The sequence below is a fragment of the Opisthocomus hoazin genome, chromosome 2, assembly GCF_030867145.1.
Source record: "Opisthocomus hoazin isolate bOpiHoa1 chromosome 2, bOpiHoa1.hap1, whole genome shotgun sequence".
Taxonomy (NCBI): domain Eukaryota; kingdom Metazoa; phylum Chordata; class Aves; order Opisthocomiformes; family Opisthocomidae; genus Opisthocomus; species Opisthocomus hoazin.
This window is the reverse complement of record NC_134415.1, coordinates 130,375,094-130,402,475: the sequence shown is the minus strand read 5'-3', so window position 1 is coordinate 130,402,475 and position 27,382 is coordinate 130,375,094. Positions and strand designations below refer to the sequence as shown.

General features: G+C 54.8%; 1 protein-coding gene across 3 annotated transcripts in view; it reads left to right on the top strand.

Annotated features, from left to right (window-relative positions):
- EXTL3 (exostosin like glycosyltransferase 3) overlaps positions 1–26,026 on the top strand; it is a 177,451-nt gene extending 151,425 nt beyond the window's left edge. For all 3 annotated transcript variants that reach the window (XM_075415064.1, XM_075415062.1, XM_075415063.1), the window contains exons 6-9: positions 17,869–17,996; positions 24,102–24,246; positions 24,752–24,880; positions 25,490–26,026. In XM_075415064.1, coding sequence (XP_075271179.1) covers positions 17,869–17,996; positions 24,102–24,246; positions 24,752–24,880; positions 25,490–25,699 — 612 coding nt within the window. In that variant the 3' untranslated portion in view covers positions 25,700–26,026. The remainder of the gene's footprint in view (positions 1–17,868; positions 17,997–24,101; positions 24,247–24,751; positions 24,881–25,489) is intronic.
- Positions 26,027–27,382: the final 1,356 nt, after the last annotated feature.

Genomic DNA, 27,382 nt, shown 5'->3' with positions numbered 1-27,382 from the left:
GGGGATGGTGCTCCTCTGGCTGCTGCCTTCTGTTCCTCTGGGTGGAAGCAGACAGTGGGCTGGTGGGAGACATGGACCAGGTGAAGTAGGATCCAGCCATGGGATCCAGCAATTAGGGGGCATCAACTGAAGCCCACAAGCAAAGGGAAGATCCTCAGAAACCCATCTGAGGCTTGTGTCCTGGTTTGTCATCAGCAGGCTCTGCCAGGTTAGGTGAGAAGGCATTTCTTGCTTGTTGAAGGTGAGATTGTGTTTGGTGAAAGGCCTTTCCCCTTTATTGGACCACGTTCAGCAAAATACCCCAACCCTGTTCTGTCATATTTGAGCTGATGGACGTTGTTGTTCTCGATTAACTGTACTTATGGAGCAGTGAGAGAGAAAATGCTGATTTGGGAATCGTGGTATCGGTTTTTTAGTTCTTTTCTTCTACAGTTACATAAAAGAGCTCTCATCTCTAGATAATGGATTTGAGGACAGACGTGCTGGCACAAAGCTGTCTTCATTTCATCCAGACCCAGCAGAACTTTTCCAGTGAGCTCTCAGCCTTCTCAACTCAGAGGTCCCCAGAAAGCTGCCAGTCTGGAATAAACCTGGAAGCCAGAAGTGGGTTTGCATGCCTGAGTGCTCTTTATGGTTGCTGCTCCCAGCCACGTAAGCGTTCATAAATCCTTTGTCCTCTTCCCATCAAAAAAGTAACTTACCTGCAAACTCGATGGCTTCTTGTCTCTGCTTATATACCAAGTTTATATGCCAGCTTTTTTAGTAGCTGCTCAGTAAGTTCATAGTCTGACCCCAGTTCCTTCCCCCGTTGGTTGAGATATAATGTTCATTTTGATGCCTTCAGCCCCCAGATACGAGTGCCTGCGCTAACGCTCTGCTAGAGTGGGACACAGCAGCTTTTAAATGCTGAACAACATCACGGAGCATTGTTAGATGTAATGTATTCCAAACAGTGAGACACACCAATTTGAACAAATTTAAAAATAATTGCACCTGCTCTGCCAGGCGTTTTGTTTTACTGCTGTACTGGAAATTCTGCTTGACAGATACCGAGTAGGAAGGGAAGGAGCCTGCTGAAGAAGTAATTGCACAACAATACTGAGGATTTGCGCTGACGAAAGTCTCTGTTAATTAAAGCAGCTGGGCTATCAGCCAAAGAGCAAAGCATGGAAAGATAAGCTCTGCTTCACTTAGTGAACAGAAAAGATATTTCCAGTAATCCCCTGGGACCGCATCCCTTCGGCTTCCAGCGCTTCCTTTTTCCACCGGAGATGCCCCCACTCTCCATTGTGCATTTCTGGATCTCTAAGAGGGATGTTGCTGTGTTTCCATCCCTTTGAGGCCGATGACCTGGTATTGCACAGCAGCTGGTGGCTTGGCAAGAAGAGGATGCCTCAAGGGTGCTCCTAAACCACCGTGCTGACTTTTGCATGCTCTCTGTCTTGTGGATGAGATGTGACAGCCCCTCTCAGATCTGTCCCTGAGCTCTCAGTCCATTTGCTGCCAGACTTCTCAACATGGACCAGGGGACTAGCAATGTGTCTTTTGCAATGAAATTAGAAGTGTGGGAGTTAGCTAGTGGAGTCTTCTCAAGAGTCGAGGGCTGAGAGAGATGTGGGCTTCCATACTTCAGAAGTTTCGGGGGTTTGCATGGTTTTTTCAATAAGGTCAGGGCATTGCAGTTTGTGCATCCTTCTTAGGCTCTCGTATGGCTGTCCCCAGCTCTTGTATGGCTCTTCCAAGGAGGACACCATGCTGAGGTTGTACCTGGCCCAACACATCTCTGGTGAGCACTCCACCTGCAGAGTGCAGCTGGGGAAGTGTGGCAGGGAGACTGGATTTTTTTTCCAAAATAAGGTCAGGCTTTCTCAGTCGGTTCCTCTGTGAGCTGATTGAGTTGTTCTTTGTCTATACAGGCTGTATTCCACGGCATTTCTGTGGTTAGTTCAAGTACAGGAGCAGGATGGTCGTGGCCGTGGGCTCTTCCCTGGCCAGTTTTCACTCTTCTGCCCTGAATTTCACAAGCTGCTCTAAAAGCGAAGTAGCCCAAGCGGCGTGCAGCAGTCCTGGCTGCGGGCATCGCTCCGACCTTGTGCAGCTCTGCCCTGCGCTGCAGTGCCAGCTGCCCTACCATACCCAAAACAGATCCAGGAGATGAAGGCTAGTTCAGAGCAGCGATCCTGCCAGCCTGGGGTGCTCCTCGGGCTCTGCCTCCGGGGACGGGCCAGGATGGTGCGAGGATCTGCAGCTCCTTGGCTGGCAGAGCCAAACTCCTGCTGACTCCCAGGAGTCAGAGTTGGCTTAAAACTGGAGCAGAAAGGTGGTATCTGTTCCCAGGCTCACTGGCAGTGGGCACATCTCTTCCTGAGATGCTGGCATTTAGCAGTCCACTTCTGGAAAGCTTTTGCTACCCACAAGCAGTTGGGATCCCCCATCCCTGAGCTCCAGGCACTGATACTCCACCTGGTGAGAAGACTTCAAAGATGCTGCCTGCCCTCTTTCTGTCTCTTTGCGTGTTCTCTTCCTCAGCAGCAAGGGCTGGTTGGAAATGGCGTCTCTGTGTTTTACCTAATATTAGGAAAAATGGCTTTGCAGAAAACGCCAGGTCCCCATTTCATCAGCTCTTGGCTCTCGCCAAGCACGCTGCTGGATCTGGTCTGGAGAGAGCTCAGGTGCCCGGGCTGGGTAGAGGCATGGAGCCGGAGAAGTGATGCTGTAGAGGTGAGGAGGTCATAGTGGGGGAAAAACTTTCCCTTGAAATATTTTTATAATGAAAACAAAATTTATCTGGGACAGACATGGGGAGGCTGACGTAAGCCTGCTATTTTTTTCCTGTATTAACTGATAGAGCTGTGCTTCTCCAGCCCCGAGCTCCAGCGTTTCAGCCTGGTGCATCCAACCCTGTTGTTTCACCACTTCACGTAATGGATGCTGCGCTATCAGGTGTTGGGTGAAATTTGTCGGTTTTCGTGACTTAGAAAGGACAATATTCCCATTGTATGGCACTGACCTTTGAAAATCCTCTAGCAGTTTGTTTTCATCCAAAGATCTCTGAGTTGTTAGCAAATGTTCATCAAACTAATCACTGCCTGGTGAGATCAGGAAAGGATAGACGGTGCGGGTTCGTTAAAATGCGGCCACGTCGGCTTGGAGCGTGCCAGTAGTTTGAAGTCATTACCCCAATCTTTAGAAGAGCAAACAGTTTTATCCAACAACCTTTTTGCTCCTAAAATTACCACTATAGCAGCTGAGGGGCATTTGGAGAGGAAGAAGAGTCACAGAGGATGCAGTTCAGAGTTGAGCTGCCAGAAGCAAGAGCTTGAAGATGGAAAGGGTGAAACGAAAGCTGAGAAACCAGAGAGGTTTTCTGAGAACGTATTTTTGTTAGGGTGAGTGTCGGTGGCAGGATTGTTGTCCTTCCTGCAGAAAGCTGGGTGCTGTTCCCCACGTGGCCTCTTGCAGAGGGTCCCAGCAGGAGCCGTGGACAGCGGGGCAAGAGCAAAACCTTGCAGCAGAATCAACATCTGGTAAGGGCCGTACTGCAGGCAGGTTCAGCACCGCCACTTCTAAGTCATAGAATGGTTTGGGTTGGAAGGGACCTTAAAGCTCATCTGGTCCCAAACCTCCTGCCATCAGCAGGGACATCTTCCACCAGCCCAGGGTGCTCAGAGCTCCATCCAACCTGGCCTTGAACCCTGCCAGGGAGGGGGCAGCCACAGCTTCTCTGGGCAACCTGGGCCAGGGCCTCACCACCCTCATGGGGAAGAATTTCTTCCTAATATCTCATCTCAGTCTGCCCTCTTTTAGTTTAGAGCCGTTCCCCCTTGTCCTATCACCACACACCCTTGTGAAAAGCCCCTCTCCATCCTTCCTGTAGCCCCTTCAGGTACTGGCAGCTGCTCTAAGGTCACCCCACAGCCTTCTCTTCTCCAGGCTGAACAGCCCCAACTCCCTCAGCCTGTCCTCGGAGGAGGGGTGCTCCAGCCCTCAGATCATCTTCTTGGCTCTCCTCTGGCCCCGCTCCAACACATCCATGTCCTTCCTGTGTTGGAGGTTCCAGAGCTGGACACAGAACTCCAGGTGGGGTCTCAGGAGAGCGGAGTAAAGGGGCAGAATCCCCTCCCTCGCCCTGCTGGCCACGCTGCTCTGGATGCAGCCCAGGACACGGTTGGCTTTCTGGGCTGCAAGCACACATTGCTGGCTCATGGTGAGCTTCTCATCCACCAGTACCCCCAAGTCCTTCTCCTCAGGGTGCTCTCGAGCCACCCCCCGCCCAGCCTGTGCTTGTGTTTGGAATTGCCCCGACCCACGTGCAGGACCCTGCACTTGGCCTTGTTGAACTTCCTGCGGTTCACGCAGGCCCACCTCTCCAGCCTGTCCAGGCCCCTCTGAATGTGATCCCTTCCCTCCGGCGTCAGCCACACCGCACAGCTTGGTGTCGTGAATTGCAGCAGAAACCCTGCAGACAGGATGTTTCTAGTTAATTTGCCTTACTTTGTCTTACAGAAGACAAATAATTGTGTACATGTGCCCCTGCTTGCACTGAATCCGTGCGTGCTCTTGCTGCAGAGGCTCCTGCTGCCGTCCGTCGTCTCCCCAGAGTGTTTCAGCTCTGAGCTCTGGGGCCGCTTCTAGGCTGGGCAGAATTTCATCTGAATTTTCAGGCCTTGAATACCGAGACAGGATTTGCCAGCTGAAAGCGGGTTTGTGGTGTTCATCTAGCTGCAACTCGGAAGAGCATCGAGAAAGAACCATGACATCTTGTCAGAACATCACGCCTTCGGATAGTGCGGAGGGTTACGAGGATGATGAGGGGACTGGAACATCTCCCCTACGAGGAGAGGCTGAGGGAGCTGGGCTTGTTCAGCCTGGAGAAGAGAAGGCTGCGAGGGGACCTAATAAATGCTTATAAATATCTGCAAGGTGGGTGTCAGGAGGATGGGGCCAAGCTCTTTTCAGTGGTGCTCAGCGACAGGAGAAGGGGCAATGGGCACAAACTGAGGCACAGGAAGTTCCGTCTGAACATGAGGAAGAACTTCTTCCCTCTGAGGGTGACGGAGCCCTGGCCCAGGCTGCCCAGGGAGGTTGTGGAGTCTCCTTCTCTAGAGATATTCAAGACCCACCTGGATAAGCTCCTGTGCAGCCTGCTGTAGGTGACCCTGCTTCGGCAGGGGGTTGGACTGGGTGACCCACAGAGGTCCCTTCCAACCCCTACTATTCTGTGATTCTGTGATTTCATTGCAGGAAAAAAAAAACCCAAACCCAAAATTGGGGTTAACAGTTTCAAAACCCTGAGCATGAGATCTTCCTTCCTCCAAATGGTTTTCTCTTGCTTCACGGCAAAGAGCGATCTGTAAATCTGGCTCCTGCTAAGGGAGGGTGGGTCGTGAGCTTTGCTGTCGCCTCACGCTCGGCAGTTTTTCCCTGCGAGCTTTCCTGTAAAGCGCAGAGCAGAGTTTGAGAAGACTGAGAAAGGAGTGAGGTGAAGCAATGGGAGGTGAGGTATTTGAAAGCCTCAGCTGCAAGTGATGGCTTGTTATCCAAGGGACGTTCTCTGCAGCCAAATAATTACAAATAATTGTAAAATAAATCTAATTGGACAACCGACTCAATGTTCATCTTTAATTGCTCAGCCGCTAACAGCAACACACAGAGAGAATAAAAAGTGAGCATTGACATCCCTTTAATGTTAAAATAAACATTCTTCTCCTTTAGCTTCTCTAGAAAGATACGACAGCTGCACCCCTATGAAAATGAATAAATAATCCGTTTTATTTGTGTGGCAAGCTGTTTTCTCATCTCGGAGACGAGCGACCCACAGATAGCGGTCGAGCAGTTGAAAGAGAGCCCGAGTGGTTGCCCGTATGATGTGCGTGGACGCAGTGTCAGTTTGAAAAAAGGATTTCCACGAGTATCTTCCTGTGTGGTTTTGTTCTCAGCGGGGGATAATTTATGCTTGGTTTTATATTGCATTATTTAATTAGGGCTATTTTAAAAATACATCTGTTTTGCCAGTTTATATGCAACGTACGCTGCCTTTGGGTAGCTTCGTAAGCTAAATACGCTGCCAGTGAAACTGTTGTCATACCTCTGGAGATGAGTCTTAAAATGGTCTATAAATCCTTTTCATTCCAATTCTGAAAATGCCTTAAACTGGAGGTAGGAAAGCGCAGAAGTCTGGAGTCTGTCGCGGCTTGTTTGGGGTGCACAGGAGGGAGGCTGTGACTGCTTCAAGGTGGAGAGGGAAGGAGCAGCAGGATAATTCGTACGCGAGGAAGGGCATAATGATAACTTTCCAATCCATCTTTATGAGATTAAAGGAAAAACAAGAAGCTGAAGAATTGCTGGGGGAAGACACTGTGAAAACCAAGGATGTCTTATCAGGCAGTAGATCACTGAAGGTCCTGCACGTGGGTCGGGACAATCCCAAACACAAGCACGGGCTGGGCGGGGGTTGGCTTGAGAGCAGCCCTGGGGAGAAGGACTTGGGGGTACTGGTGGGTGAGAAGCTCACCATGAGCCGGCAATGTGCGCTTGCAGCCCAGAAAGCCAACCGTGTCCTGGGCTGCATCCAGAGCAGCGTGGCCAGCAGGGCGAGGGAGGGGATTCTGCCCCTTTACTCCACTCTCCTGAGACCCCACCTGGACTCCTGTGTCCAGCTCTGGAGCCCCCAACGTAGGAAGGACATGGATGTGTTGGAGTGGGGCAGAGGAGGCCACGAAGATGATCCAAGGGCTGGAGCACCTCTCCTGCGAGGACAGGCTGAGGGAGTTGGGGCTGTTCAGGCTGGAGAAGAGACGGCTGCGGGGTGACCTTAGAGCAGCTGCCAGTACCTGAAGGGGCTGCAGGAAGGATGGAGAGGGGCTTTGCACAAGGGTGTGGAGTGATAGGACAAGGGGGAACGGCTCTAAACTAAAAGAGGGCAGACTTAGATGAGATATTGGGAAGAAATTCTTCCCCATGAGGGTATTGAGGCCCTGGCCCAGGCTGCCCGGAGAAGCTGTGGCTGTCCCCTCCCTGGCAGGGTTCAAGGCCAGGTTGGATGGAGCTCTGAGCACCCTGGTCTGGTGGAAGCTGTCCCTGCTGATGGCAGGGGGGTTGGAACCAGATGATCTTTAAGGTCCCTTCCAACCAAAACCATTTTGTGTTTCTACGATTCTACGGAACATCCTGCTAAGAGTGTTTCTGAAGAGCTGATTTTGGGTGGATGTTCGAATAAATGACCGATATTTTTGGTGCGAGTGCCATCACATCAAGCAAGAGAGCAGGTGCCGGAGAATATGTACGGGGTAGGTGAGAACTGATGTGGAAGAGCTCTGGAAGTAAGCACTGGAGAAGAAGTGCCATCTCCTTTCTGCTGCCCGCTCCCTGCCTTGCCCGGCCAAAGCAAATACTGGTGTGGCACATTCCGGAGCCAAACGCCACGGGGCCCGGGCCTCATCCAGACTAACTGGAGGGCAGCTGGGAGCCAGCCGGGCTTGGTGAGGCTGTTTACTGGGGAGAGACCGGTCCGGAGAGGAGCACGCGGTCAGGAGAGGAGCGTAGTTCCGAGCAGCCGGGATCTCTCTCCAGGAAGGCTTTGGCCAGGGTAACAGGGCTCATTCAGGAGCCGTGGTCACATCCGTTCCCTTTTATCAGTGTCTTCTGGATCTGAGCGTGTTAACCCGAGGATGACGACAGAAGATCGTTGTCTTAAGAGACACCTTAAGGTTTTGAGAGAGAGGTTTGCAAAGAGCTGCTTTCTGCATCCGCGGTTTTGCCTTTGCATCCCAAGTTTTTCAAACATTAATTATCATAAACACTCGCAATCAAAAGAACATCCATTTTTTTACAAAATGCCAGTCTGCTAAGGTCTGCCAGTGCTGGCGACGTTTCTGGAAGGAGCTTTGACACCGTGTTTACGCGTGTGTTGATGTGTGGGGCTGCAGTTTCTCCCTGGATTTGCGGCTCATTGGGAACTGTCAGAAACGCCCTGTAGTCCCGTGTGGTGCTGGGCTGATTTCCTCCAGTTTTTGGGCTCGGGCTGGGAACGAGAGCATGATTGCGGGGAGGAAAGGCGTCACCCTGGGGGCTTGGTTACGGTGGAAAGGCCGTGCTAGCATCCCATCTCCTGCCAGCGCAGCCTGGCTGCGTGCCGGGAGGAGCATCACGCTGTAGCGAGCGAGGCCAGATTTTTTTATTTCTCGTTAAATGAAGAGTTGCTGGCTGAGCTCAAGGCTTGGATCTGGGCTTCTGAGTGTGGTTTTGGCTTTGGAAAGCAGGACGCTGGCCAGCAGGAACTGGATGAATTTCTGTATTTCTGTCCTCTGCAAATCGGGGGGATTTTCTCATGGTGGGAGTCGAGACTGGCAGGAGAAAACACTTCTGCGTGGGCAGGGCAGGACCTCAGGGCCACTGGGTTTGGTGCTGCATTTTCAGGAGGCAATTGATAGTCTTCAGTAAGCTCTGACATAGTTGTCCTTGGTAAGGGCAATCAAGTAGATTTGAGGTCTGGGCTGAGAGCCATGGTGATCTTGCCAGCTTTTGTGGAGCATCTCAGCTTGCCCAGGAGCTGGTAGTGATAAAACGCTGAGAAAATCAAGGCAAAAAAACCCACTGCCATCTCGGTCAGAACCATGTGATTCGCACAAACATCATCTGGCTGGGAATGGGTAGAGGGCTGCAGAGATTTTTGGTGGCATTTGCAGCGATGGCAACAGCTTCTTTGGCTTCTCCTTGGCAGCTGCTTTGTCAGAAAGCTTGGCTTCTCGTCGTGCAGCCAACGTGCACATGCGGTGCCGGCCTCGGGACCGGCTTCTTCTCTCTGTTCAGCTCCCTGACAAGTTAAATGGGGGGAAGATAATGTGGAGCACGAGAAAAGTCAGCATCAAAGCCATCTTTAAGAGAGAGAACCTCAGGTGTGTGGTGTCCATATGCAGCCTCTCCTGATGCTAAAACCCGTACCATAGCCGGGGATGTTCATAGGTGCTGTAGCCCCATCCCATGTCACAGAATCACAGAATAGTAGGGGTTGGAAGGGACCTCTGTGGGTCATCCAGTCCAACCCTCCTGCCGAAGCAGGGTCACCTACAGCAAGCTGCACAGGACCTTGTCCGGGCGGGTCTTGAATATCTCCAGAGAAGGAGACTCCACAACCTCCCTGGGCAGCCTGTTCCAGTGCTCCGTCACCCTCAGAGGGAAGAAGTTCTTCCTCATGTTCAGACGGAACTTCCTGTGCCTCAGTTTGTGCCCATTGCCCCTTGTCCTGTCACTGGGCACCACTGAAAAGAGCTTGGCCCCATCCTCCTGACACCCACCCTTCAGATATTTGTAAGCATTTATAAGGTCCCCTCGCAGCCTTCTCTTCTTCAGGCTGAACAAGCCCAGTTCCCTCAACCTCTCCTCATAGGGGAGATGTTCCAGTCCCCTCATCCTCCTTGTAGCCCTCCGCTAGACTCTCTCCAGTAGCTCTTCATCTTTCTTGAACTGGGGAGCCCAGAACTGGACACAGTACTCTAGATGAGGCCTCACTAGGGCAGTGTAGAGGGGAAGGAGAACCTCCCTCGTCCTGCTGGCCACACTCTTCTTGATGCACCTCAGGATCCCATTGGCTTTCTTGGCAGCCAGGGCACACTGCTGGCTCATGGTTAACCTGTCGTCCACCAGGACGCCCAGGTCCCTCTCCACAGAGCTGCTCCCCAGCAGGTCCACTCCAAGCCTGTACTGGTGCATGAGGTTGTTCCTCCCCAGGTGCAGGACCCTGCATTTGGCTTTGTTGAACCTCATCAGGTTCCTCTCTGCCCAGCTCTCCAGCCTATCCAGGTCACGCTGAATGGCAGCACAGCCTTCTGGTGTATCTACCACACCTCCCAGTTTGGTGTCATCAGCAAACTTGCTGAGGGTACATTCTAACTCTTCATCCAGGTCGTTGATGAAGAAGTTAAGAAGTCCCAGACTTGTTGCTTAATTCACAGCATCCCAGCATGGTAGGGGTTGGAAGGGACCTCTGTGGGTCACCCAGCCCAACCCCCTGCCAAAGCAGGGTCACCCAGAGCAGGCTGCACAGGACCATGTCCAGGCAGGTCTTGAATATCTCCAGAGAAGATTCCACAACCTCTCTGGGCAGCCTGTTCCAGTGCTCCGTCACTTCCCAGCTGGTCAGTGCAAACCTGTTCTCACAGCTGCCCTCCCAAAAAAAGATGCCACTTCAAGGATGCTGCTGTTTCGTGGGACCAGGCAGACTCGTTATCTTCCTCGTCCGCATCTCTGGTTGCGGTTGCAGAGAAGCAAGTGCCAGTTGGAGCTAACACCTCGGTTGCAGAGGGAGCAGGGAATGGAGTCAACCGATGGAAAAAGGTTTTATTTATCCTGCTTTTGCATACGTGAATCTGCACACACACATAGCTCCTTCTAAGGAGTCTTGTAAATAATCTCCACGCTTCCATGCTGATGTGTAGAGGGAAGGGACCCTGGTGCATCTGTAGTCTGCGGGTCTTAAGGGCTGATCTGGGCAACTTTCTTCGTTGGAGGATGTCCAAATTTGTCCAAACTAGGAATTGAAAATGAATGAAGATGATGATGAAGATCATCAGCTCCCAAATGTGCAGATCTTGCCTTCCTTGATGGGTGGGGACGGTGATGGTGGCATCTCTGGAGCCAAGTCTAAGTGGTCAGACTGGTCGCCCATGATTTGTTAGATGCTTTAGTCCTTCATGGAGAGGATCTGAACTCCTGCCTGCTCCTCTGTGCGGAGTAGAACAGCAGGCTCCTCGCTGGGAGCTTGACCCCAGATGAGGTCCTGGGCAGATCTCACCACTGAGGTCAGTGCTGTCCCCATCAGGCAGAGTGTTTTGGAGAGGGCTTTGGTCCGGGCCAGCGGATCAGTCCTTGCGACAGCAGCAAGCGGAACGGCACAACCCCAGAGCCTCTGGCTAGGGTGCTCCCCTGCGAAGCAGGAGACTTGCTCCGCTGAATCTGATTAATAAAACGTTCCGAGTCGGTGCCAAGAAAAAGGATTGACAGCGCTGTAAATCTGCATCATCCCCGGAGGACTGCGCTGGCAGGAGCTCTCTGGTTTTTCTTGCGAGGCATAGCTCGAGGTCAGCTCTTCAGGTGGAGGAGGCAGATGCGTTTGGCTCCTGCGTCCTCAGTGCCGTAATTCTCAACTGCATGGGGAAAGAGAACTCGTGGTGTCCCCATCCCCACTCTGCTATGGTGATATCTTTCCCCAGCCCATTTGGGTCGAATTGGCACGTATTTGGGAGTGATGGTAATGATCTTTCTGCTGAGCAATTGTCCTTTGTCTCCCCGAATTATCCAGCTCTCCTAAGGGCATCCTTCTGGCTTTGTTTCTCATAAAGACCTGATGTGAGCAGTGAGGTTCCTGGTTTCTTGCAGAGTTTGCTCTTTGCCCAGAAATCAATCCAGTTCACCAAGTTGAACTGTCAAAACTTCTCCAAGGCCATAGACATTCTTCATGTTTCACTGTCAAATTATATGTGACACAATTTAAAGCTTAAGCGTAAAGCCTCACTAGCGAGGAGATTGCTGGAAGATATTGATTTTACTGCATTTATGTATAAAAATGTACTGTAAAGTATTGGTTAGGGGCATTATTGCTCTAGATTTATGCTCTGTTTTAGTTCTGTCTAACTTTTTTAAAGTCCATTTGGCCAGCGTAGCTATGAACAACTACCACGAGTAAATGGGCTTGCATAGAGTTGTGGAGTTTTGTGCTCTTTGGGTCAAAAAAACCCCATGTTGTGGAACCGAATGACCTTGAGTTGATTTGCTGAAAGGAGCAGAGACTTCTAATGTGGTGTGTCGGGTGCTCAGAGGCGTTTTAGGTCTTGCAGTTTGTCTCAAAAGTTTGCAGACTGTTGAGGAGGTTCATTATTTGGAGCTGGGGGGCATTTAGCTGATGACAACATGTTTAAAAAAAAAAAATTATTCCCAAGGAGAAGCCCAAAATAATCAGAATAAAGACAGCCAGAAATACACAATTTGGGAGAGTTTGGAGTCTGGAGGGGCTGGGATTTGTGTGCAGGTCCTAACACTGATGCTCTGCTTGGTGTTTGGAGCCTTAATGTTTGCTGTAAGGGAAGGTGACTGGTTGGTAAATGCCTTTCTGTCTTTCCCGTAGCTCCCTGGCTGACTTCGCATCCTCCTCACTATTTTAAAAAATCTCCTTGGTAAGGGTAACTGCTGACTCTTGGTTTTGCTGGAGCTCAGCGTTTCAGCTTTGCTGAGGGAACACATTTTGTTGGGTTTTCACAGAGCTTCTGGCTCAAGACTGTTGAGAAACAAGATCGTGTAGAAAGCAGCTGTTGGAACGATGGAAGGGCAGGAGTTTGAAAAAGAACGGAGAGAGGGTTTGCTTGCAGCACGTGTGTACTTCTCTGGGGTGGATGGGGCCCAATAAGGAGCAGCGACTGGGAGCTGAAGGCAGATAATTCGTGAGGAACAGGTTGTTAACATTTGAGAGTGAACACAGAATCATAGAATGCTTTGAGTCAGGAGAGACCTTTAGAGGCCATCTAGCCCAACAACCCTGCTGAGAGCAGGGTTTCTTCAACTAGACCAGGTTGCTCAGAGCACCATCCAACCTGGCCGTGAATGGTTCCAGGGACGGGGCATCTCCCACCTCTCTGGTTCAACCTGGGCCAGGGCCTCACCACCCTCATGGTGAAGAATTTCTTCCTAATATCTAGTCTAAATCTACCCTTCCTTAGTTTAAAGCCATTGCTCCTTGTCCTATCGCAACAAGCCCTGCTGAAAAGATTTTCCCCATCTTTCCTGTAGGCCCCTTCAGGTACTGGCAGCTGCTCTAAGGTCACCCTGGAGCCTTCTCTTCTCCAGGCTGAACAGCCCCAAGTCCCTCAGCCTTTCCTAATAGGAGAGGTGCCCTTGGATCACCTTTGTGGCCCTCCCCTGGACCCGCTCCAACAGCTCCAGCTCTGTCCTGTGCTGAGGGCTCCAGAGCTGGACGCAGGACTCCGGGGGGGTCTCAGCAGAGCGGAGCAGAGGGGCAGAATCCCCTCCCTGGACCTGCTGGCCACGCTTCTCTTGATGCAGCCCAGGGGACAGTTCGCCTTCTGGGCTGTGAGCGCACATTGGTGGCTCATGTCAAGCTTCTCATCCCCCAGCACCCCCAAGTCCCTCTCAGCAGGGCTGCTCTCAGTCCCCTCATCCCCCACCTGTATTGATAGCAGGGGTTGCCCTGACCCATGTGCAGGACCTTGCCCTTGGCCATGTTGAACCTCATGAGTTTCACACAGGCCCACTTCTCGAGCTTGTCCAGGTCCCTCTGGATGGCATCCTGGCCTTCTGGTGTGTCAGCTTGGTGACATCTGTAAAATTGGTGAGGGTGCACTCAGTCTCGCTGTCTGTGTCATTGATGAAAATGTTAAACAGCACTGGTCCCAGTATGGACCCCTGAGGGACACCACTCATCACCAGCATCCACTTGGACATTGAGCCGTTGACCACTGCCCTCTGGCTGTGACCTTCCAACCAATTCCTGAGCCACCGAACAGTCCACCCATCAAATCTATAATTCTCCGATTTAGAGAGAAGGATGTCGTGTCGAAGGCTTTAGAGAAATCCAGACAGACCACATCCGTAGCTCTTCCCTTGTCCACTGATGTAGTCACATCTCAGAGAAGAGGTGGATTCAGATGGAGACAGGTTGCCTTTCCAGCAGAGATGCTTCTGCTGGCTACGGCTCAGGTCTGACATGAGGTCCTTGTGACCCGGATCATGCAGAAGGTAACGCAGGTGACTTGAAAGTCCCTTTTGGCTTAACTTACTGCATCAACCCCACCAGCCATCCACCGCTGGTTCTCCAGAAGGCATTTAGAGTTCAGCCGGTGCCATGAGGTTTGAACTCCTAGCTTTGTGATTTGGTCTGAGTTGTCGTTTCGGAGCTGGTTTACAGTGCCATGTGATAAGCGTCTTCCAGAGGAAGGGTGGCTGCATCAAGTCCGCTGGTCTGCCACATAAGGAGGTCACAGGAGATGATCAGGTCACCTCTTCTGGCCTGTAAATCCCTGACTTGGGCAGCATAACGTGCCTCTTGTCTGTATGTTTAGATCTGTGGTCACCAAAGTGTCTGCTGGCTTTCTCCACCCAGCCCCACACGTGGATGGAGATGAATTAGTTACTGCTGGAGGAGTCCTTTGAGGTACCTGCGGCCGCGCACATGGCACAATGAGGTGCCATTCAGCTGTGTTTGAAGTGTGTGATGAATCGTGACAAGTTGCTACATCTCACTTGATGCCATGTGAGGGAGAGGACTGGACTTTTTTTGTCCTTTGCTGGTATAATAGCCCTTCTTTCTTCACCCGGCCCAGTAAGCTGCTGAGTACGTTTGTGCCCATAATGTCACAGAATCCCAGCATGGTAGGGGTTGGCAGGGACCTCTGTGGGTCACCCAGCCCAACCCCCTGCCCAAGCAGGGTCACCCAGAGCAGGCTGCACAGCACCGCGTCCAGGGGTGTCTTGAATATCTCCAGAGAAGGAGACTCCACAACCTCCCTGGGCAGCCTGGGCCAGGGCTCCATCACCCTCAGAGTGAAGAAGTTCTTCCTCATCTTCAGACGGAACTTCCTGTGCTTCAATTTGTGCCCATTGCCCCTTGAATGAGCGATGTTCTTGGTTTTCTCATTGTATCATTTTGCCAAAGTGCTCTTCCAGTCCAAAAAGCGACTCTGAGTCGGCTGCTCCGTCCAGAGCCGCGTCCCCTCTTTCTGAGCCAGCAAACCTGGTTCTCCGGGTGCTGCTGCAAGACCACATGGGTTTGCTAAAGCCAGTGAACATGTACAGCCGTGTCGATGGAGGAGAAGATTTAAATTCACCTTGTCAGGCTGGGGACCACGCCTGGTTCCTCTCCTTCCCTGGTTGCCGCAGCCAGAGGATGCCCACGGTGCGTTGGGTTTGGTGATGCTCCTGCGGAGGTGGTTTTCCCACAGCCTGCGCTGGCCTCCTCGTGCCCAGCTCTTCCTTGGCCTCCTGGGCCAGCGCCTTAGGGCAGTGCTGTTCCAACCCTCCTGGGTTTCCCCCAGTTCAAGAAAGATGAAGAGCTACTGGAGAGAGTGCAGCGGAGGGCTACGAGGATGATGAGGGGACTGGAACATCTCCCCTACGAGGAGAGGCTGAGGGAGCTGGGCTTGTTCAGCCTGAAGAAGAGAAGGCTGCAAGGGGACCTAATAAATGCTTACAAATATCTGAAGGGTGGGTGTCAGGAGGATGGGGCCAAGCTCTTTTCAGTGGTGCCCAGTGACAGGACAAGGGGCAATGGGCACAAACTGAGGCACAGGAAGTTCCGTCTGAACATGAGGAAGAACTTCTTCCCTCTGAGGGTGACGGAGCCCTGGAACAGGCTGCCCAGGGAGGTTGTGGAGTCTCCTTCTCTGGAGATATTCAAGACCTACCTGGACAAGGTCCTGTGCAGCCTGCTCTGGGTGACCCTGCTTGGGCAGGGGGTTGGACTAGATGACCCACAGAGGTCCCTTCCAACCCCTACTATTCTGTGATTCTGTGGGTTTTATATTCCTGCCTTACCAGCTGCCTTCCCCAAATCGCTTTGTGTGATCCGCTTCCCTCCTCCTCGCCTGTTCCCGCCGTGATTCCTGCCGCCTCGCTTTTCCAGCAGTTCCCAGACAGAGAAGACATCCCTAGGAGCATCTGCCGGCTCACGCTAACTCTGAAAGTAAATACAAGCATCGTGCTGATTTTTGTCATGCTTCTCCACCTCGGGAGGGCAGGGGGGGAATAAATTCCTCCGCCGACGTTGTCTGTCTCTGCTTTTGCCTTCTCCTGTGGGCACTAATTGCATCGCAGCCCTCCTGGGGCGGGAGTGCTGCCGGCTCGGCTCTGGCCCTGCTCCGCCACGGCTCGGAGCCGCGTGGTCTGTTCACCTCCCTGCAATAAATTGTTTGTGCTGTTGATGGATCTCCAGTGAAATATTTTAATGTGTTCTTGTCCAATGTTCCATTCCCCCCCACCCCCAGCAGCTATTGACGGATGAAAGCACCGACACTGGCTTTACTGGGAATTTAATCGTACCGGCTGTCGTGCAGATCCCCAGTACAAATATTTTCCACTGTTAATGGTTTCAGCGTGGGCTTTTTTAATGTGATCAAATGTAATCTCACTTAATGGAGCTTTATTGCCATGATGCCTGATCTTCTCACCAGGCTGGACTTTATTTTCAAATCAAGAGAGATTGTTCAGAGGAGAGACGGAGAAACAACTGGAGGGATTGAATGGCGTGGGATGCCGGGGATGAACTGGGTGACTACAGATGAGCCAGGGCAGGCAAAAAGTGGAAGAGCAAGGGAGAAAAAGGGTCCAGCATGGAAGAGGCAGTCAAGAAGAGGGAGAAATTCGTTCTGGTTTTACACTTGTATGGCTGGGGATAGGGAAGGTTGCACAGTGTGGGGCTGGAAGAGTTTGGAGAGAGGGAGGTGTCGCAGACGAGTTCTGTCCAAGGCAGAAATCATGGGTAGATGCAGAAATGATTCCATTCTGCTCAGCGCCGGTGAAACGCTGCAAGGGCCACTTCTTCGGTGGCCATAGGAGAGACCGGCCGTGGCTGGTGCGTTTTCCTCTCTTTGTTATCGCAGAGCCCCCCTCCTGCGTGCGATCCTCGTTCTTCATCAGTGACCTGGATGAAGAGTTAGAGCGTACCCTCAGCAGGTTTGCTGATGACACAAAGCTGGGAGGAGTGGTGGATACCCCGGCAGGCTGTGCTGTCCACTGAGACCTGGACAGGCTGGAGAGTTGGGCAGAGAGGAACCTGATGAGGTTCAACAAGGGCAAGGGCAGGGTCCTGCACCTGGGGAGGAACAACCCCAGGCACCACAACAGGCTGGGGCTGAGCTGCTGGAGAGCAGCTCTGCGGAGAGGGACTGGGAGTGCTGGGGGACGACAGGGTGACCATGAGCCAGCAGCGTGCCCTGGGTGCCAAGAAGGCCGATGGGATCCTGGGGTGCATGAGGAGGAGTGTGGGCAGCAGGGCGAGGGAGGTTCTCCTCCCCCTCTGCTCTGCGCTGGGGAGGCCCCATCTGCAGTGCTGTGTCCAGTGCTGGGCTCCCCAGTTCAAGAAAGATGAGGAGCTACTGGAGAGAGTCCAGCGGAGGGCTACGAGGATGAGGAGGGGACTGGAGCATCTCTGCTGCGAGGAGAGACTGAGGGAGCTGGGCTTGTTCAGCCTGGAGAAGAGAAGGCTGAGAGGGGACCTTAGAAATGCCTCTAAATATCTGCAGGGTGGGGGTCAGGAGGACGGGGCCAGACTCTTTCCAGTGGTGCCCAGCGACAGGACAAGGGGCAATGGGCACAAACTGAAGCCTGGGAGGTTCCACCTGAACCCGAGGAAGAACTTCTTCCCTCTGAGGGTGCCGGAGCCCTGGCCCAGGCTGCCCAGAGGGGCTGTGGAGTCTCCTTCTCTGGAGATATTCCAGCCCCGCCTGGCCGCGGTGCTGTGCCCCCTGCTCTGGGTGGCCCTGCTTGGGCAGGGGGTTGGGCTGGTTGACCCACAGAGGTCCCTTCCAACCCCTGCCATGCTGGGACTCTGGGATTGTGAGTGGGCAGGCGACAGCAAGCACAGCCCTGACAGCTGGTACCTGCCGTCGTGGGGCTTGGGTTCAGCGTTGGCCATCCTGCAAGGTGGGCAGGAGGTGGCAGGGAGAAGGGCTGGAAGCTAAAGCTGGCACCGGACTGAGCTGATGCCTTTTCCTTAGGAAGCATTTTCCCGTCGCAGGGCCTACGCAGCAGTGCCGAAATGCTGGAGCGCCGCAGCCGGAAGTGCGCGGTCCCAGCCCCCGAATCTCTTCTCTGGGCATGTGCAGCCACTGTAATTGTGTGTGTGTGTGTGTGTCCATCTCTTAGGTTGTCCGCACAGAGAAAAACAGCCTGAACAACCGGTTCCTGCCGTGGGATGAGATCGAGACGGAGGCCATCCTGTCCATCGACGACGATGCTCACCTGCGCCACGACGAGATCATGTTTGGGTTCCGGTGAGTAGCCTCTGCCCGTGTAGCCTTTGGATCCAAACTGATGTTTTCTGCCTCCAGAGTCTGCTCAGATGCAGCGTGGGCTCGTAGGTAAAGCCAGGACCAGAGTTAGGACTACACATCCCTTCCTGTGGCTTTCCAACTCAATTTCTAGGAGAACCAGTATGTGCTAATGAACTGTTTTAATGAGCGCAGGCAGGTGGACTGATTTCAGGTTGTCCAGGCAACCCCGATTCTCATGCTGCTTAACCTCGACTCTTCACCTTTTGCTGTGCTGATAATGTTCCCTCAATGGCTTTGAGGCCGTGCCTTCCTAGAGTGGAAGGAAACTGGAAAACCAATCCAAGAGGCCGTTGCAGGCCATCGCTCATGTGCCATTGGCGAGGCCGGGACATTCGCAGCCGCTGCAGGACATGATGCTTGTGTGCTGGCGGTGGGCTGCTGTCCTCTGCTCGCTGCGACGTCGGGATGTGACAGCTATTTTGGCATTTTTTTCTGCAGAGCATAGGAAAGACAGATGTTACGCAGAAAAGGCTAGAGCTGGTTGCTCTCCTTCACAGAATCACAGAATCACAGAATGTTTCAGGTTGGCAGGGCCCTCTGTGGGTCACCCAGCCCAACCCCCTGCCCAAGCAGGGTCACCCAGAGCAGGGGGCACAGCACCGCGGCCAGGCGGGGCTGGAATATCTCCAGAGAAGGAGACTCCACAGCCTCCCTGGGCAGCCTGGGCCAGGGCTCCGTCACCCTCAGAGGGAAGAAGTTCTTCCTCGGGTTCAGCTGGAACTTCCCAGGCTTCAGTTTGTGCCCGTTGCCCCTTGCCCTGTCGCTGGGCACCACTGCAAAGAGTCTGGCCCCATCCTCCTGACCCCCACCCTGCAGATATTTAGAGGCATTTCGAAGGTCCCCTCTCAGCCTTCTCTTCTCCAGGCTGAACAAGTCCAGCTCCCTCAGCCTCTCCTCGTAGGAGAGATGCTCCAGTCCCCTCCTCATCCTCGTAGCCCTGCGCTGGACTCTCTCCAGCAGCTCCTCATCTTTCTTGAACTGGGGAGCCCAGAACTGGACCCAGCACTGCAGATGGGGCCTCCCCAGGGCAGAGCAGAGGGGACGGAGAACCTCCCTCCCCCTGCTGCCCACACTCCTCTGAATGCACCCCAGGATCCCATCGGCCTTCCTGGCACCCAGCGCACGCTGCTGGCTCATGGTCACCCTGTCGTCCCCCAGCACTCCCAGTCCCTCTCCACAGAGCTGCTCTCCAGCAGCTCAGCCCCAGCCTGTGCTGGTGCCTGGGGTTGTTCCTCCCCAGATGCAGGACCCTGCCCTTGCCCTTGTTGAACCTCATCAGGTTCCTTGCTGCCCAACTTCCCACCCTCCTTCTGCTCCGGCGTCTGCATTTCCCCTTGCCTTTGCCCTGGCACGAAGCTTCCTGATTTTGGGGCCAAGGAGAAAGCAGTTACGTGGGCTCCTGCCGTGGGAGGTTGCTGCAGGCAGCTCCCACAGCTCGTACAGCTCGACCTCGCCGACTGCCAGAGAGGCACCGGGGAGTGAGGGTGGCACGAGGAAGAAAGCCCTGGAGCTCGTTTGCCCGCGGCTCGTCATCCCGCCGGGCCGGGAGCGGGGGCTGCGATTGCCAATCCGAGAGCAGCCGGCAGCTGGCTGGGGGGCGGGAGACGCGGAGCGGCTCTCCCCGAAACGTGTTGGCTCATGTTCGGGAGGGAGATTAAAAGGCACAAAATGCCTGGAAACCCAACAAGCTCTCTCCGAGAGATGAGAAATGAGGTGTTGAAGTGATTAAAGCAGGGGAGTAGGCGTCAGGACTCCTGGCTTCCTTTCCATGCCCCTTTTCAGGCTCTTTATCTGAACTTGGCCGTTTTCTCCCCCTCTTTGGTCTCTGTTTTCCTTCTGCAGTGCCTGGCTGAGGCTTTGCTGATTAGCCTTCACGGAATCACAGAATCACAGAATGGTCGGGGTGGGCAGGGACCTCTGTGGGTCACCCAGCCCAACCCCCTGCCCAAGCAGGGTCACCCAGAGCAGGGGGCACAGCACCGCGGCCAGGCGGGGCTGGAATATCTCCAGAGAAGGAGACTCCACAGCCCCTCTGGGCAGCCTGGGCCAGGGCTCCGTCACCCTCAGAGGGAAGAAGTTCTTCCTCGGGTTCAGCTGGAACTTCCCAGGCTTCAGTTTGTGCCCATTGCCCCTTGTCCTGTCACTGGGCACCACTGGAAAGAGTCTGGCCCCATCCTCCTGACCCCCACCCTGCAGATATTTAGAGGCATTTCAAAGGTCCCCTCTCAGCCTTCTCTTCTCCAGGCTGAACAAGCCCAGCTCCCTCAGCCTCTCCTCGCAGGAGAGATGCTCCAGTCCCCTCCTCAACCTCGCAGCCCTCCACTGGACTCTCTCCAGTAGCTCCTCATCTTTCTTGAACTGGGGAGCCCAGCACTGGACACAGTACTCCAGATAAATCAAATGAAAAATAGAAGTCCCATGTATTATTCTCACTCATGTCCCTGCTTGCAAACACCTTATTCCCACAAAACCTCCCTGTGTCCACTCGTGCAGCCAGGGCAGAGCCGCGGTCTCGGTGACTGAGTGAACCTCTGCCCGTAACAAGTGTGTTTTGTGGAAACTTTGCTTCGGGCTGTGATCCTTGGGGCCAAGACCTCCTTCTTGCTCCGTTCGCTGCTCTGGAGTGAGCTGGAGGTGAGCACCCTGAGCCAGCCCCTCTGAGGAGCACTCCCGACACGATTCTCCGGAGAAATCCTTCTTTTTGTGGTTGAGCTGGGAGTGAGGGAGCGTCCCGTTCACAGGAAAGTGGGATGTGGGAGAAGTGAAAGGGAACGAGTCGTTTCGACTCCGGCTTTTCGATAAGGGCAAATGCAGGGTCCTGCACCTGGGGAGGAACAACCCCAGGCACCAGTCCAGGCTGGGGCTGAGCTGCTGGAGAGCAGCTCTGCGGAGAGGGACTGGGAGTGCTGGGGGACGACAGGGTGACCATGAGCCAGCAGCGTGCCCTGGGTGCCAAGAAGGCCAATGGGATCCTGGGGTGCATGAGGAGGAGTGTGGGCAGCAGGTCGAGGGAGGTTCTCCTCCCCCTCTGCTCTGCCCTGGTGAGGCCCCATCTGCAGTGCTGTGTCCAGTGCTGGGCTCCCCAGTTCAAGAGAGATGAGGAGCTACTGGAGAGAGTCCAGCGGAGGGCTACGAGGATGATGAGGGGACTGGAGCATCTCTCCTGCGAGGAGAGGCTGAGGGAGCTGGGCTTGTTCAGCCTGGAGAAGAGAAGGCTGCGAGGGGACCTTAGAAATGCCTCTAAATATCTGCAGGGTGGGGGTCAGGAGGACGGGGCCAGACTCTTTCCAGTGGTGCCCAGCGACAGGACAAGGGGCAACGGGCACAAACTGAAGCCTGGGAAGTTCCAGCTGAACCCGAGGAAGAACTTCTTCCCTCTGAGGGTGACGGAGCCCTGGCCCAGGCTGCCCAGAGGGGCTGTGGAGTCTCCTTCTCTGGAGATATTCCAGCCCCGCCTGGCCGCGGTGCTGTGCCCCCTGCTCTGGGTGACCCTGCTTGGGCAGGGGGTTGGGCTGGGTGACCCACAGAGGTCCCTTCCAACCCGGGCCATGCTGGGATTCTGTGATTCTGTGAAGCAATCGCATTGGATTGACAGAAACCACGGCAAACAAGTGCTTGCTGGAAGGATGATGCTGGGGAAGCTGCCGGCGGCGTTAATAACTTGGATTTCATTACCAGGTTATATTGGAGTTTCATTAACTTGAGCAGAGGGTACAACAATAAATACATCTCTGCCTCTGGCTGTGTCTGTGAGCGTAATGGAAGCTCAGGGCTCTCGGAAGCTCGGTCTCGTCCCTGCAGCCATCGCTTCTGTGGCTCTGGGAACGGGGTCTTCAGGAGGGGCTCGCATCCACACGAGGAAATACAGCAAAAACAGCCACTTTCTGCCCTATTTTGTGCCTGTGAAGAAGGGAAAACCCTTCCTTGTCCGACAGGCTCCTGCTTGAGGCTTGTTTCTTGTAGCCTGGAGTTACTGGGTTTGGAGATGTGGCTTGGACGCTCACCGTTGGGGAGACGGGATGGGACGAGCCGATGGAGGCCGGCACCCCTGCCAGTGGAAGCGGGATTTATTTCCCAGGTTAGGCGTTAGGCACTGACGTTTTTCGTAATGATTCCTGCCGGCGTTGCAGCTATCCTGTGGGATTTCCCTCGAGGAGAGCGAGCTTCAGATGAGAGCAGAATATTAAGCGAGCCCACACGCTCTCATGTGAACCTCGGGATGCAATTCCCAGCGGCTCAGCTGTGAGTGTGCGTTAGGGTCATAAGGTGTGCTTTTGGGTCCAGAGGTTTTTCCCTGATGGAGAAAGCCCAGGAAGCTGCCGGGTGGTGGATTGGGATGGGAAACTGGCATTTGGGCACTCCAGATCTTCCATTCGGAGACAGCAGGGTCTGCAGGATCTTAGCAGCCCTCCTGAAGGGAGCTTGGTATGGTCTTGACTTCATGGAGGAGGAAACTGAGCTTCTGGGAGATGGGAAGTCCCAGGGATTTGGTGGAAGAGGCCGGGAGACGCTGGGTTCCTCCCAGGCCAAGCCTTGTAGAGGGAGATCAGATAAGGGAGCCGGAGCACTGGTGTATGTGTCGAGCGGTGAAGCCCCTGCGTGGGCTGCAGGAAGCTGCCGGCAAACGGAAGAGTTTCCCATCTCACCGGCTTTCACCGCCTCTTCCTCTGCCTTTCCATCCGAGGTCTGAGGTTCTCCATTCTCTGTGGATTTCAGAAACTAATTTTGGGCCACTGGGCTTCTGTGTTAATTTTCTTTTAAACCTACAGAACAGCTCTCAGGAGTTAGCAAATCCCTTCTTTATGAGTTAGGAATATTCCCTGTGAATAAGCAACTCGAACGTGCCTGTCGGAGAGGACCAAGGTCCCCTAGTGAGGCCGCATCTGGAGTGCTGTGTCCAGTGCTGGGCTCCCCAGTTCAAGAAAGATGAGGAGCTACTGGAGAGAGTCCAGCGCAGGGCTACGAGGATGAGGAGGGGACTGGAGCATCTCTCCTCCGAGGAGAGGCTGAGGGAGCTGGGCTTGTTCAGCCTGGAGAAGAGAAGGCTGAGAGGGGACCTTTGAAATGCCTCTAAATATCTGCAGGGTGGGGGTTAGGAGGACGGGGCCAGACTCTTTCCAATGGTGCCCAGCGACAGGACAAGGGGCAACGGGCACAAACTGAAGCCTGGGAATTTCCAGCTGAACCCGAGGAAGAACTTCTTCCCTCTGAGGGTGACGGAGCCCTGGCCCAGGCTGCCCAGAGGGGCTGTGGAGTCTCCTTCTCTGGAGATATTCCAGCCCTGCCTGGCCGCGGTGCTGTGCCCCCTGCTCTGGGTGACCCTGCTTGGGCAGGGGGTTGGACTGGGTGACCCACAGAGGTCCCTGCCAACCCCTGCCATGCTGTGATTCTGTGATTCTGTGAAGGTGAGCAACTTGGCTTTGCACCGGGCAGCGCTGGTCTGCGCTGGCAGCCTGCGTTCTCGAGGGTTGCCTGAGGGATGCTTCAGTTCACAGCTCACAACTTTTCGCCTTGAACAAGGGAAGGTCAGCAAATCCTGCCTGCCCCTTAAAACCAAGATTTCTGCGTTCAGCCCTTTCCTGCGCTGCGACAGGGAAGAAATCAGAGTTGTCGGGGGGAGAGACCCTGTTCTCGTGTCACCCAGGCGGCCGTGACGACCGGTCGGTGCCTCCTGCCGGCAGCGGGGCTTCGGTGCTGTGGAGGTGGGCGAGCTTGCACTGAGCATCCTATGTAAAAAGACACCTTTTGCCTGTTGGAATTTTCTGTGTTTTTATTTAAGTAGATGAAATGGACTTTAAAGCAAAGTAATTACACATTTTAATGATGTTTATCCTTTTTGCCCAAGCTACAACGTATGGTGGCTGTTCTTTGGACCAGCGGTTGCCAAACGTTGTGATGTGTAGGCACCTCCACCACGTGCAGCCGCCCTCGGGAGCCGGTCGGGTGGCAGCGAGGGTGCAGTCCTGTGGTTCTCAGCCAGAGCCGTGCTCGTCTCCGGCCGGGCTCCCCGGCTTTGTGTCTCACGGGGAGGCTTTCTGTTCGCAGTGTCTGGAGAGAGGCGAGGGACCGCATCGTTGGCTTCCCGGGGCGCTACCACGCGTGGGACATCCCCCATCAGTCCTGGCTCTACAACTCCAACTACTCCTGCGAGCTCTCTATGGTGCTCACTGGTGCTGCCTTCTTCCATAAGGTGAGATACCGTGGCCACGAAGCCCTGAGCTTTGCCTTCCTTCTCAGAGTAACCAGGTTTCGTGCGTTAGTGGCGCGGGTTTTTTAAAGAACAATTTTGGAGCTCACCACTCCTTTCCCTGGTGTCCTCCAAACGTGTGCCTCCCAGCATGGGAGAGATGACAGCGGGCAAACAGACCTCAACAAAAGGTGGGATGATTTCCCAATGGGACCGTCCTGAGCTGTCGTATCGTGGTGGGGAGATAATCCACCAGCTACTGCTGCCGTAGCATCAGAGACAGCGAGATCTGAGGGGGCTGGAAGCATCCTTTCTCGATTTCTGAGGTGGCAGGAGCCCTGGGAGCCAGTCAGGGTGGTGGCTGTGGGGTGGATTTGCTGCTGCTGTGGCTACAGCGGATCTCCTGGGTGCAGGATGAGCTCCGTTATGGGGGCTCTGTCCACGGGCATCCTTGAGCTCGCTGCTCGGGACCACCTTGAGCAACGTTGCACCTTCTGATCCTTTCCAGTACTACGCCTACCTGTACTCCTACGTGATGCCGCAAGCCATCCGCGACATGGTGGATGAATACATCAACTGCGAGGACATCGCCATGAACTTTCTGGTCTCTCACCTGACGAGAAAACCTCCCATCAAGGTAAAGCACCGGGAGGGAGCTCGTACTGGGCTTTGTGGCTTCTTTTCTGGAGAAACAGCGGTTTGGTCGATGTCTTCGAAAGGCAAGCGGTGTGTTCGGAGGCTGCTCTGCTCCAGGGGAAACCCAGCTCCCCCTTCTTATTAGATTCATGGGGACCTAATAAATGCTTATAAATATCTGCAGGGTGGGTGTCAGGAGGACAGGGCCACAGTCTTTCCAGTGGTGCCCAGCGACAGGACAAGGGGCAATGGGCACAAACTGAAGCCTGGGAAGCTCCAGCTGAACCCGAGGAAGAACTTCTTCCCTCTGAGGGTGACGGAGCCCTGGCCCAGGCTGCCCAGAGGGGCTGGAGATATTCCAGCCCCGCCTGGCCGCGGTGCTGTGCCCCCTGCTCTGGGTGACCCTGCTTGGGCAGGAGGGTTGGGCTGGGTGACCCACAGAGGTCCCTGTCAACCCCGAACATTCTGTGATTCTGTCCCCTGCCCTGTAAGTCTCTGCTCTGACAGAGCTGGTGTGGGCCACGTCCTCCCGTGCCTGAACACCTTCCCAGGGACACCCGGCACTCAAGGAACGGTGTGGCCGTGACCATCTTTGTCCCTCTCTTCGCAGGTGACCTCCCGCTGGACCTTCCGCTGCCCCGGGTGCCCCCAGGCGCTCTCCCACGATGACTCTCACTTCCACGAGCGACACAAGTGCATCAACTTCTTCGTCAAGGTGTACGGGTACATGCCCCTGCTCTACACCCAGTTCCGCGTGGACTCGGTCCTCTTCAAGACCCGCCTGCCCCACGACAAGACCAAATGCTTCAAGTTCATCTAGAAGCGGGAGCCCCCCGGGGTGCCCTCAGCCCCGAGCTTCGGCCGGAGGCGGGTGAGGGCGGAGGGTGGCTTTGTGGCTGCGAGCGCCAGGCGCCTTCAGCCGTCGACTCCGGCTCCCTGCCGCGGAGCCAGAGGGACGTCCCGGAGTGGGACGGGCGCGTTTCCCCCTCCCTGCGGCGACGGGGAGCGGGACCTCACGGTAAAGACGCTCCCTACGATCGTACACTGAGGAATGGCACGGTGGCTAGCGGCTCTGCCCCCTCGCTAGCCAAGAGCAATCATTCTTTTTAATTATAATTATTGTTATTTAAAATGAAAGTGTTTTAGATTTGCCGCGTGCGGCTTTTTTTTCTTTGCATTTGTGTTTTTCCCCCCCTACCCACCCGCTTTTCCCCTCCGGTTCCGCCGACGCGGGAGGGAGCGTAGCAAGACCGGGTTGGAGGTGTTTGACCGCGGCGGGGTCAATCCCAGCACCGAGGCTGCTCCTCTCACCGTGTCCCCATCGTCTCCCCCGCGGGGCAGCCGTTCTCCTCCCATCCCGCACGCCGCGTCCTCGCCCTGTGGCCACGGCTGAGGACTCCCAGGTGTCGTCTGGCAGCGAGCTCGTCGCTCTGCTCCGCTCACCACCCTGAGCCCTGCCCTCGGAGAGCGGCCAGCAGGGAAGGGTTGGAATCGGAGGGTCCTTCCCCGGCTCCCAGCACCGCGCCGGCTCCTGTGCCGCAGCCCTGGGCGGGTTTGGCTGCTGCGGTTCTTGTTCTCGGGGGCCCTGGGAGTGATCCGTCCGCAGCGTGGCAGGGGCTGGCGGAGCCCTGGGCTCGTGCGTTCGAGCGGGGCTGCCGTGGGCTGTGGTTTCCTACAGCCTCAGAGTCTGGGCTGGCCCGTTGACAGCCGCTTCAGGGCTTTTCTTCCTTTGCTCACTGGCCCTGGAGAGCTTCTCCTAGAGCCTTTGCTGGTGGAAGAAACCTCTTACCCGAAAGCATCCGAGCGTGGACGCGGTCTGCCGAGAGCTGGTTCTTTGCAGAGAAGCCACTAACCCATAATTTGCACGCAGCCGCGCGGAGCCGAAGCGAATCGCCAGCCCAGCCTGCGCATGCTGGAGCCGGGGCCATGCCGCGGGCCGGAGACCCCCGCCCTGCGTCGTCCCTCATCACCCACCCCCAAGCAATCCGTGCCCACCTCGGGTTTGCCCGTGGGCCGCAGCACAACTGCCTTAAGCCCTCATCCCGTCCACTCTGGGCTGCATTCAGAGGTTGATGCCACCGAGCGCTTCCCTTCGCGCAAACTGGGATGGCCTTCACGGGGCCAAACGCCATCATGTCCATGCGATCACGCGGCCTCTGCGCTCGCCTGGCCGCCCCGTTCCCCTTCCGCAGCCGGAGGGAAGGACGTGGGTCTCCCTGCCGGAGGTGATGCTCTGCCTCGACGCGTCCCAGATGTCCAGGGGCAGCCCGGAGCTGCGCAGACGGGAAGATGGAAGTTGGGTGATTTGCTGTGGGGTCCTCGGTGGCCTCTCCGGCTGCAGCCCCGCGGCTGGGGGTCACCAACACTCGCTCTTCGGGAAGGGGCTGGTGGCTTCAGCGCTACAGACCGCAGCGAAACGGGGATCAAGGTCGCTTTTCCTCTCCGTATGGTGGGGTTTTTTTATTTCCCCATTCCACTCTCTCTTTGTTTTAACGTTCAGTGC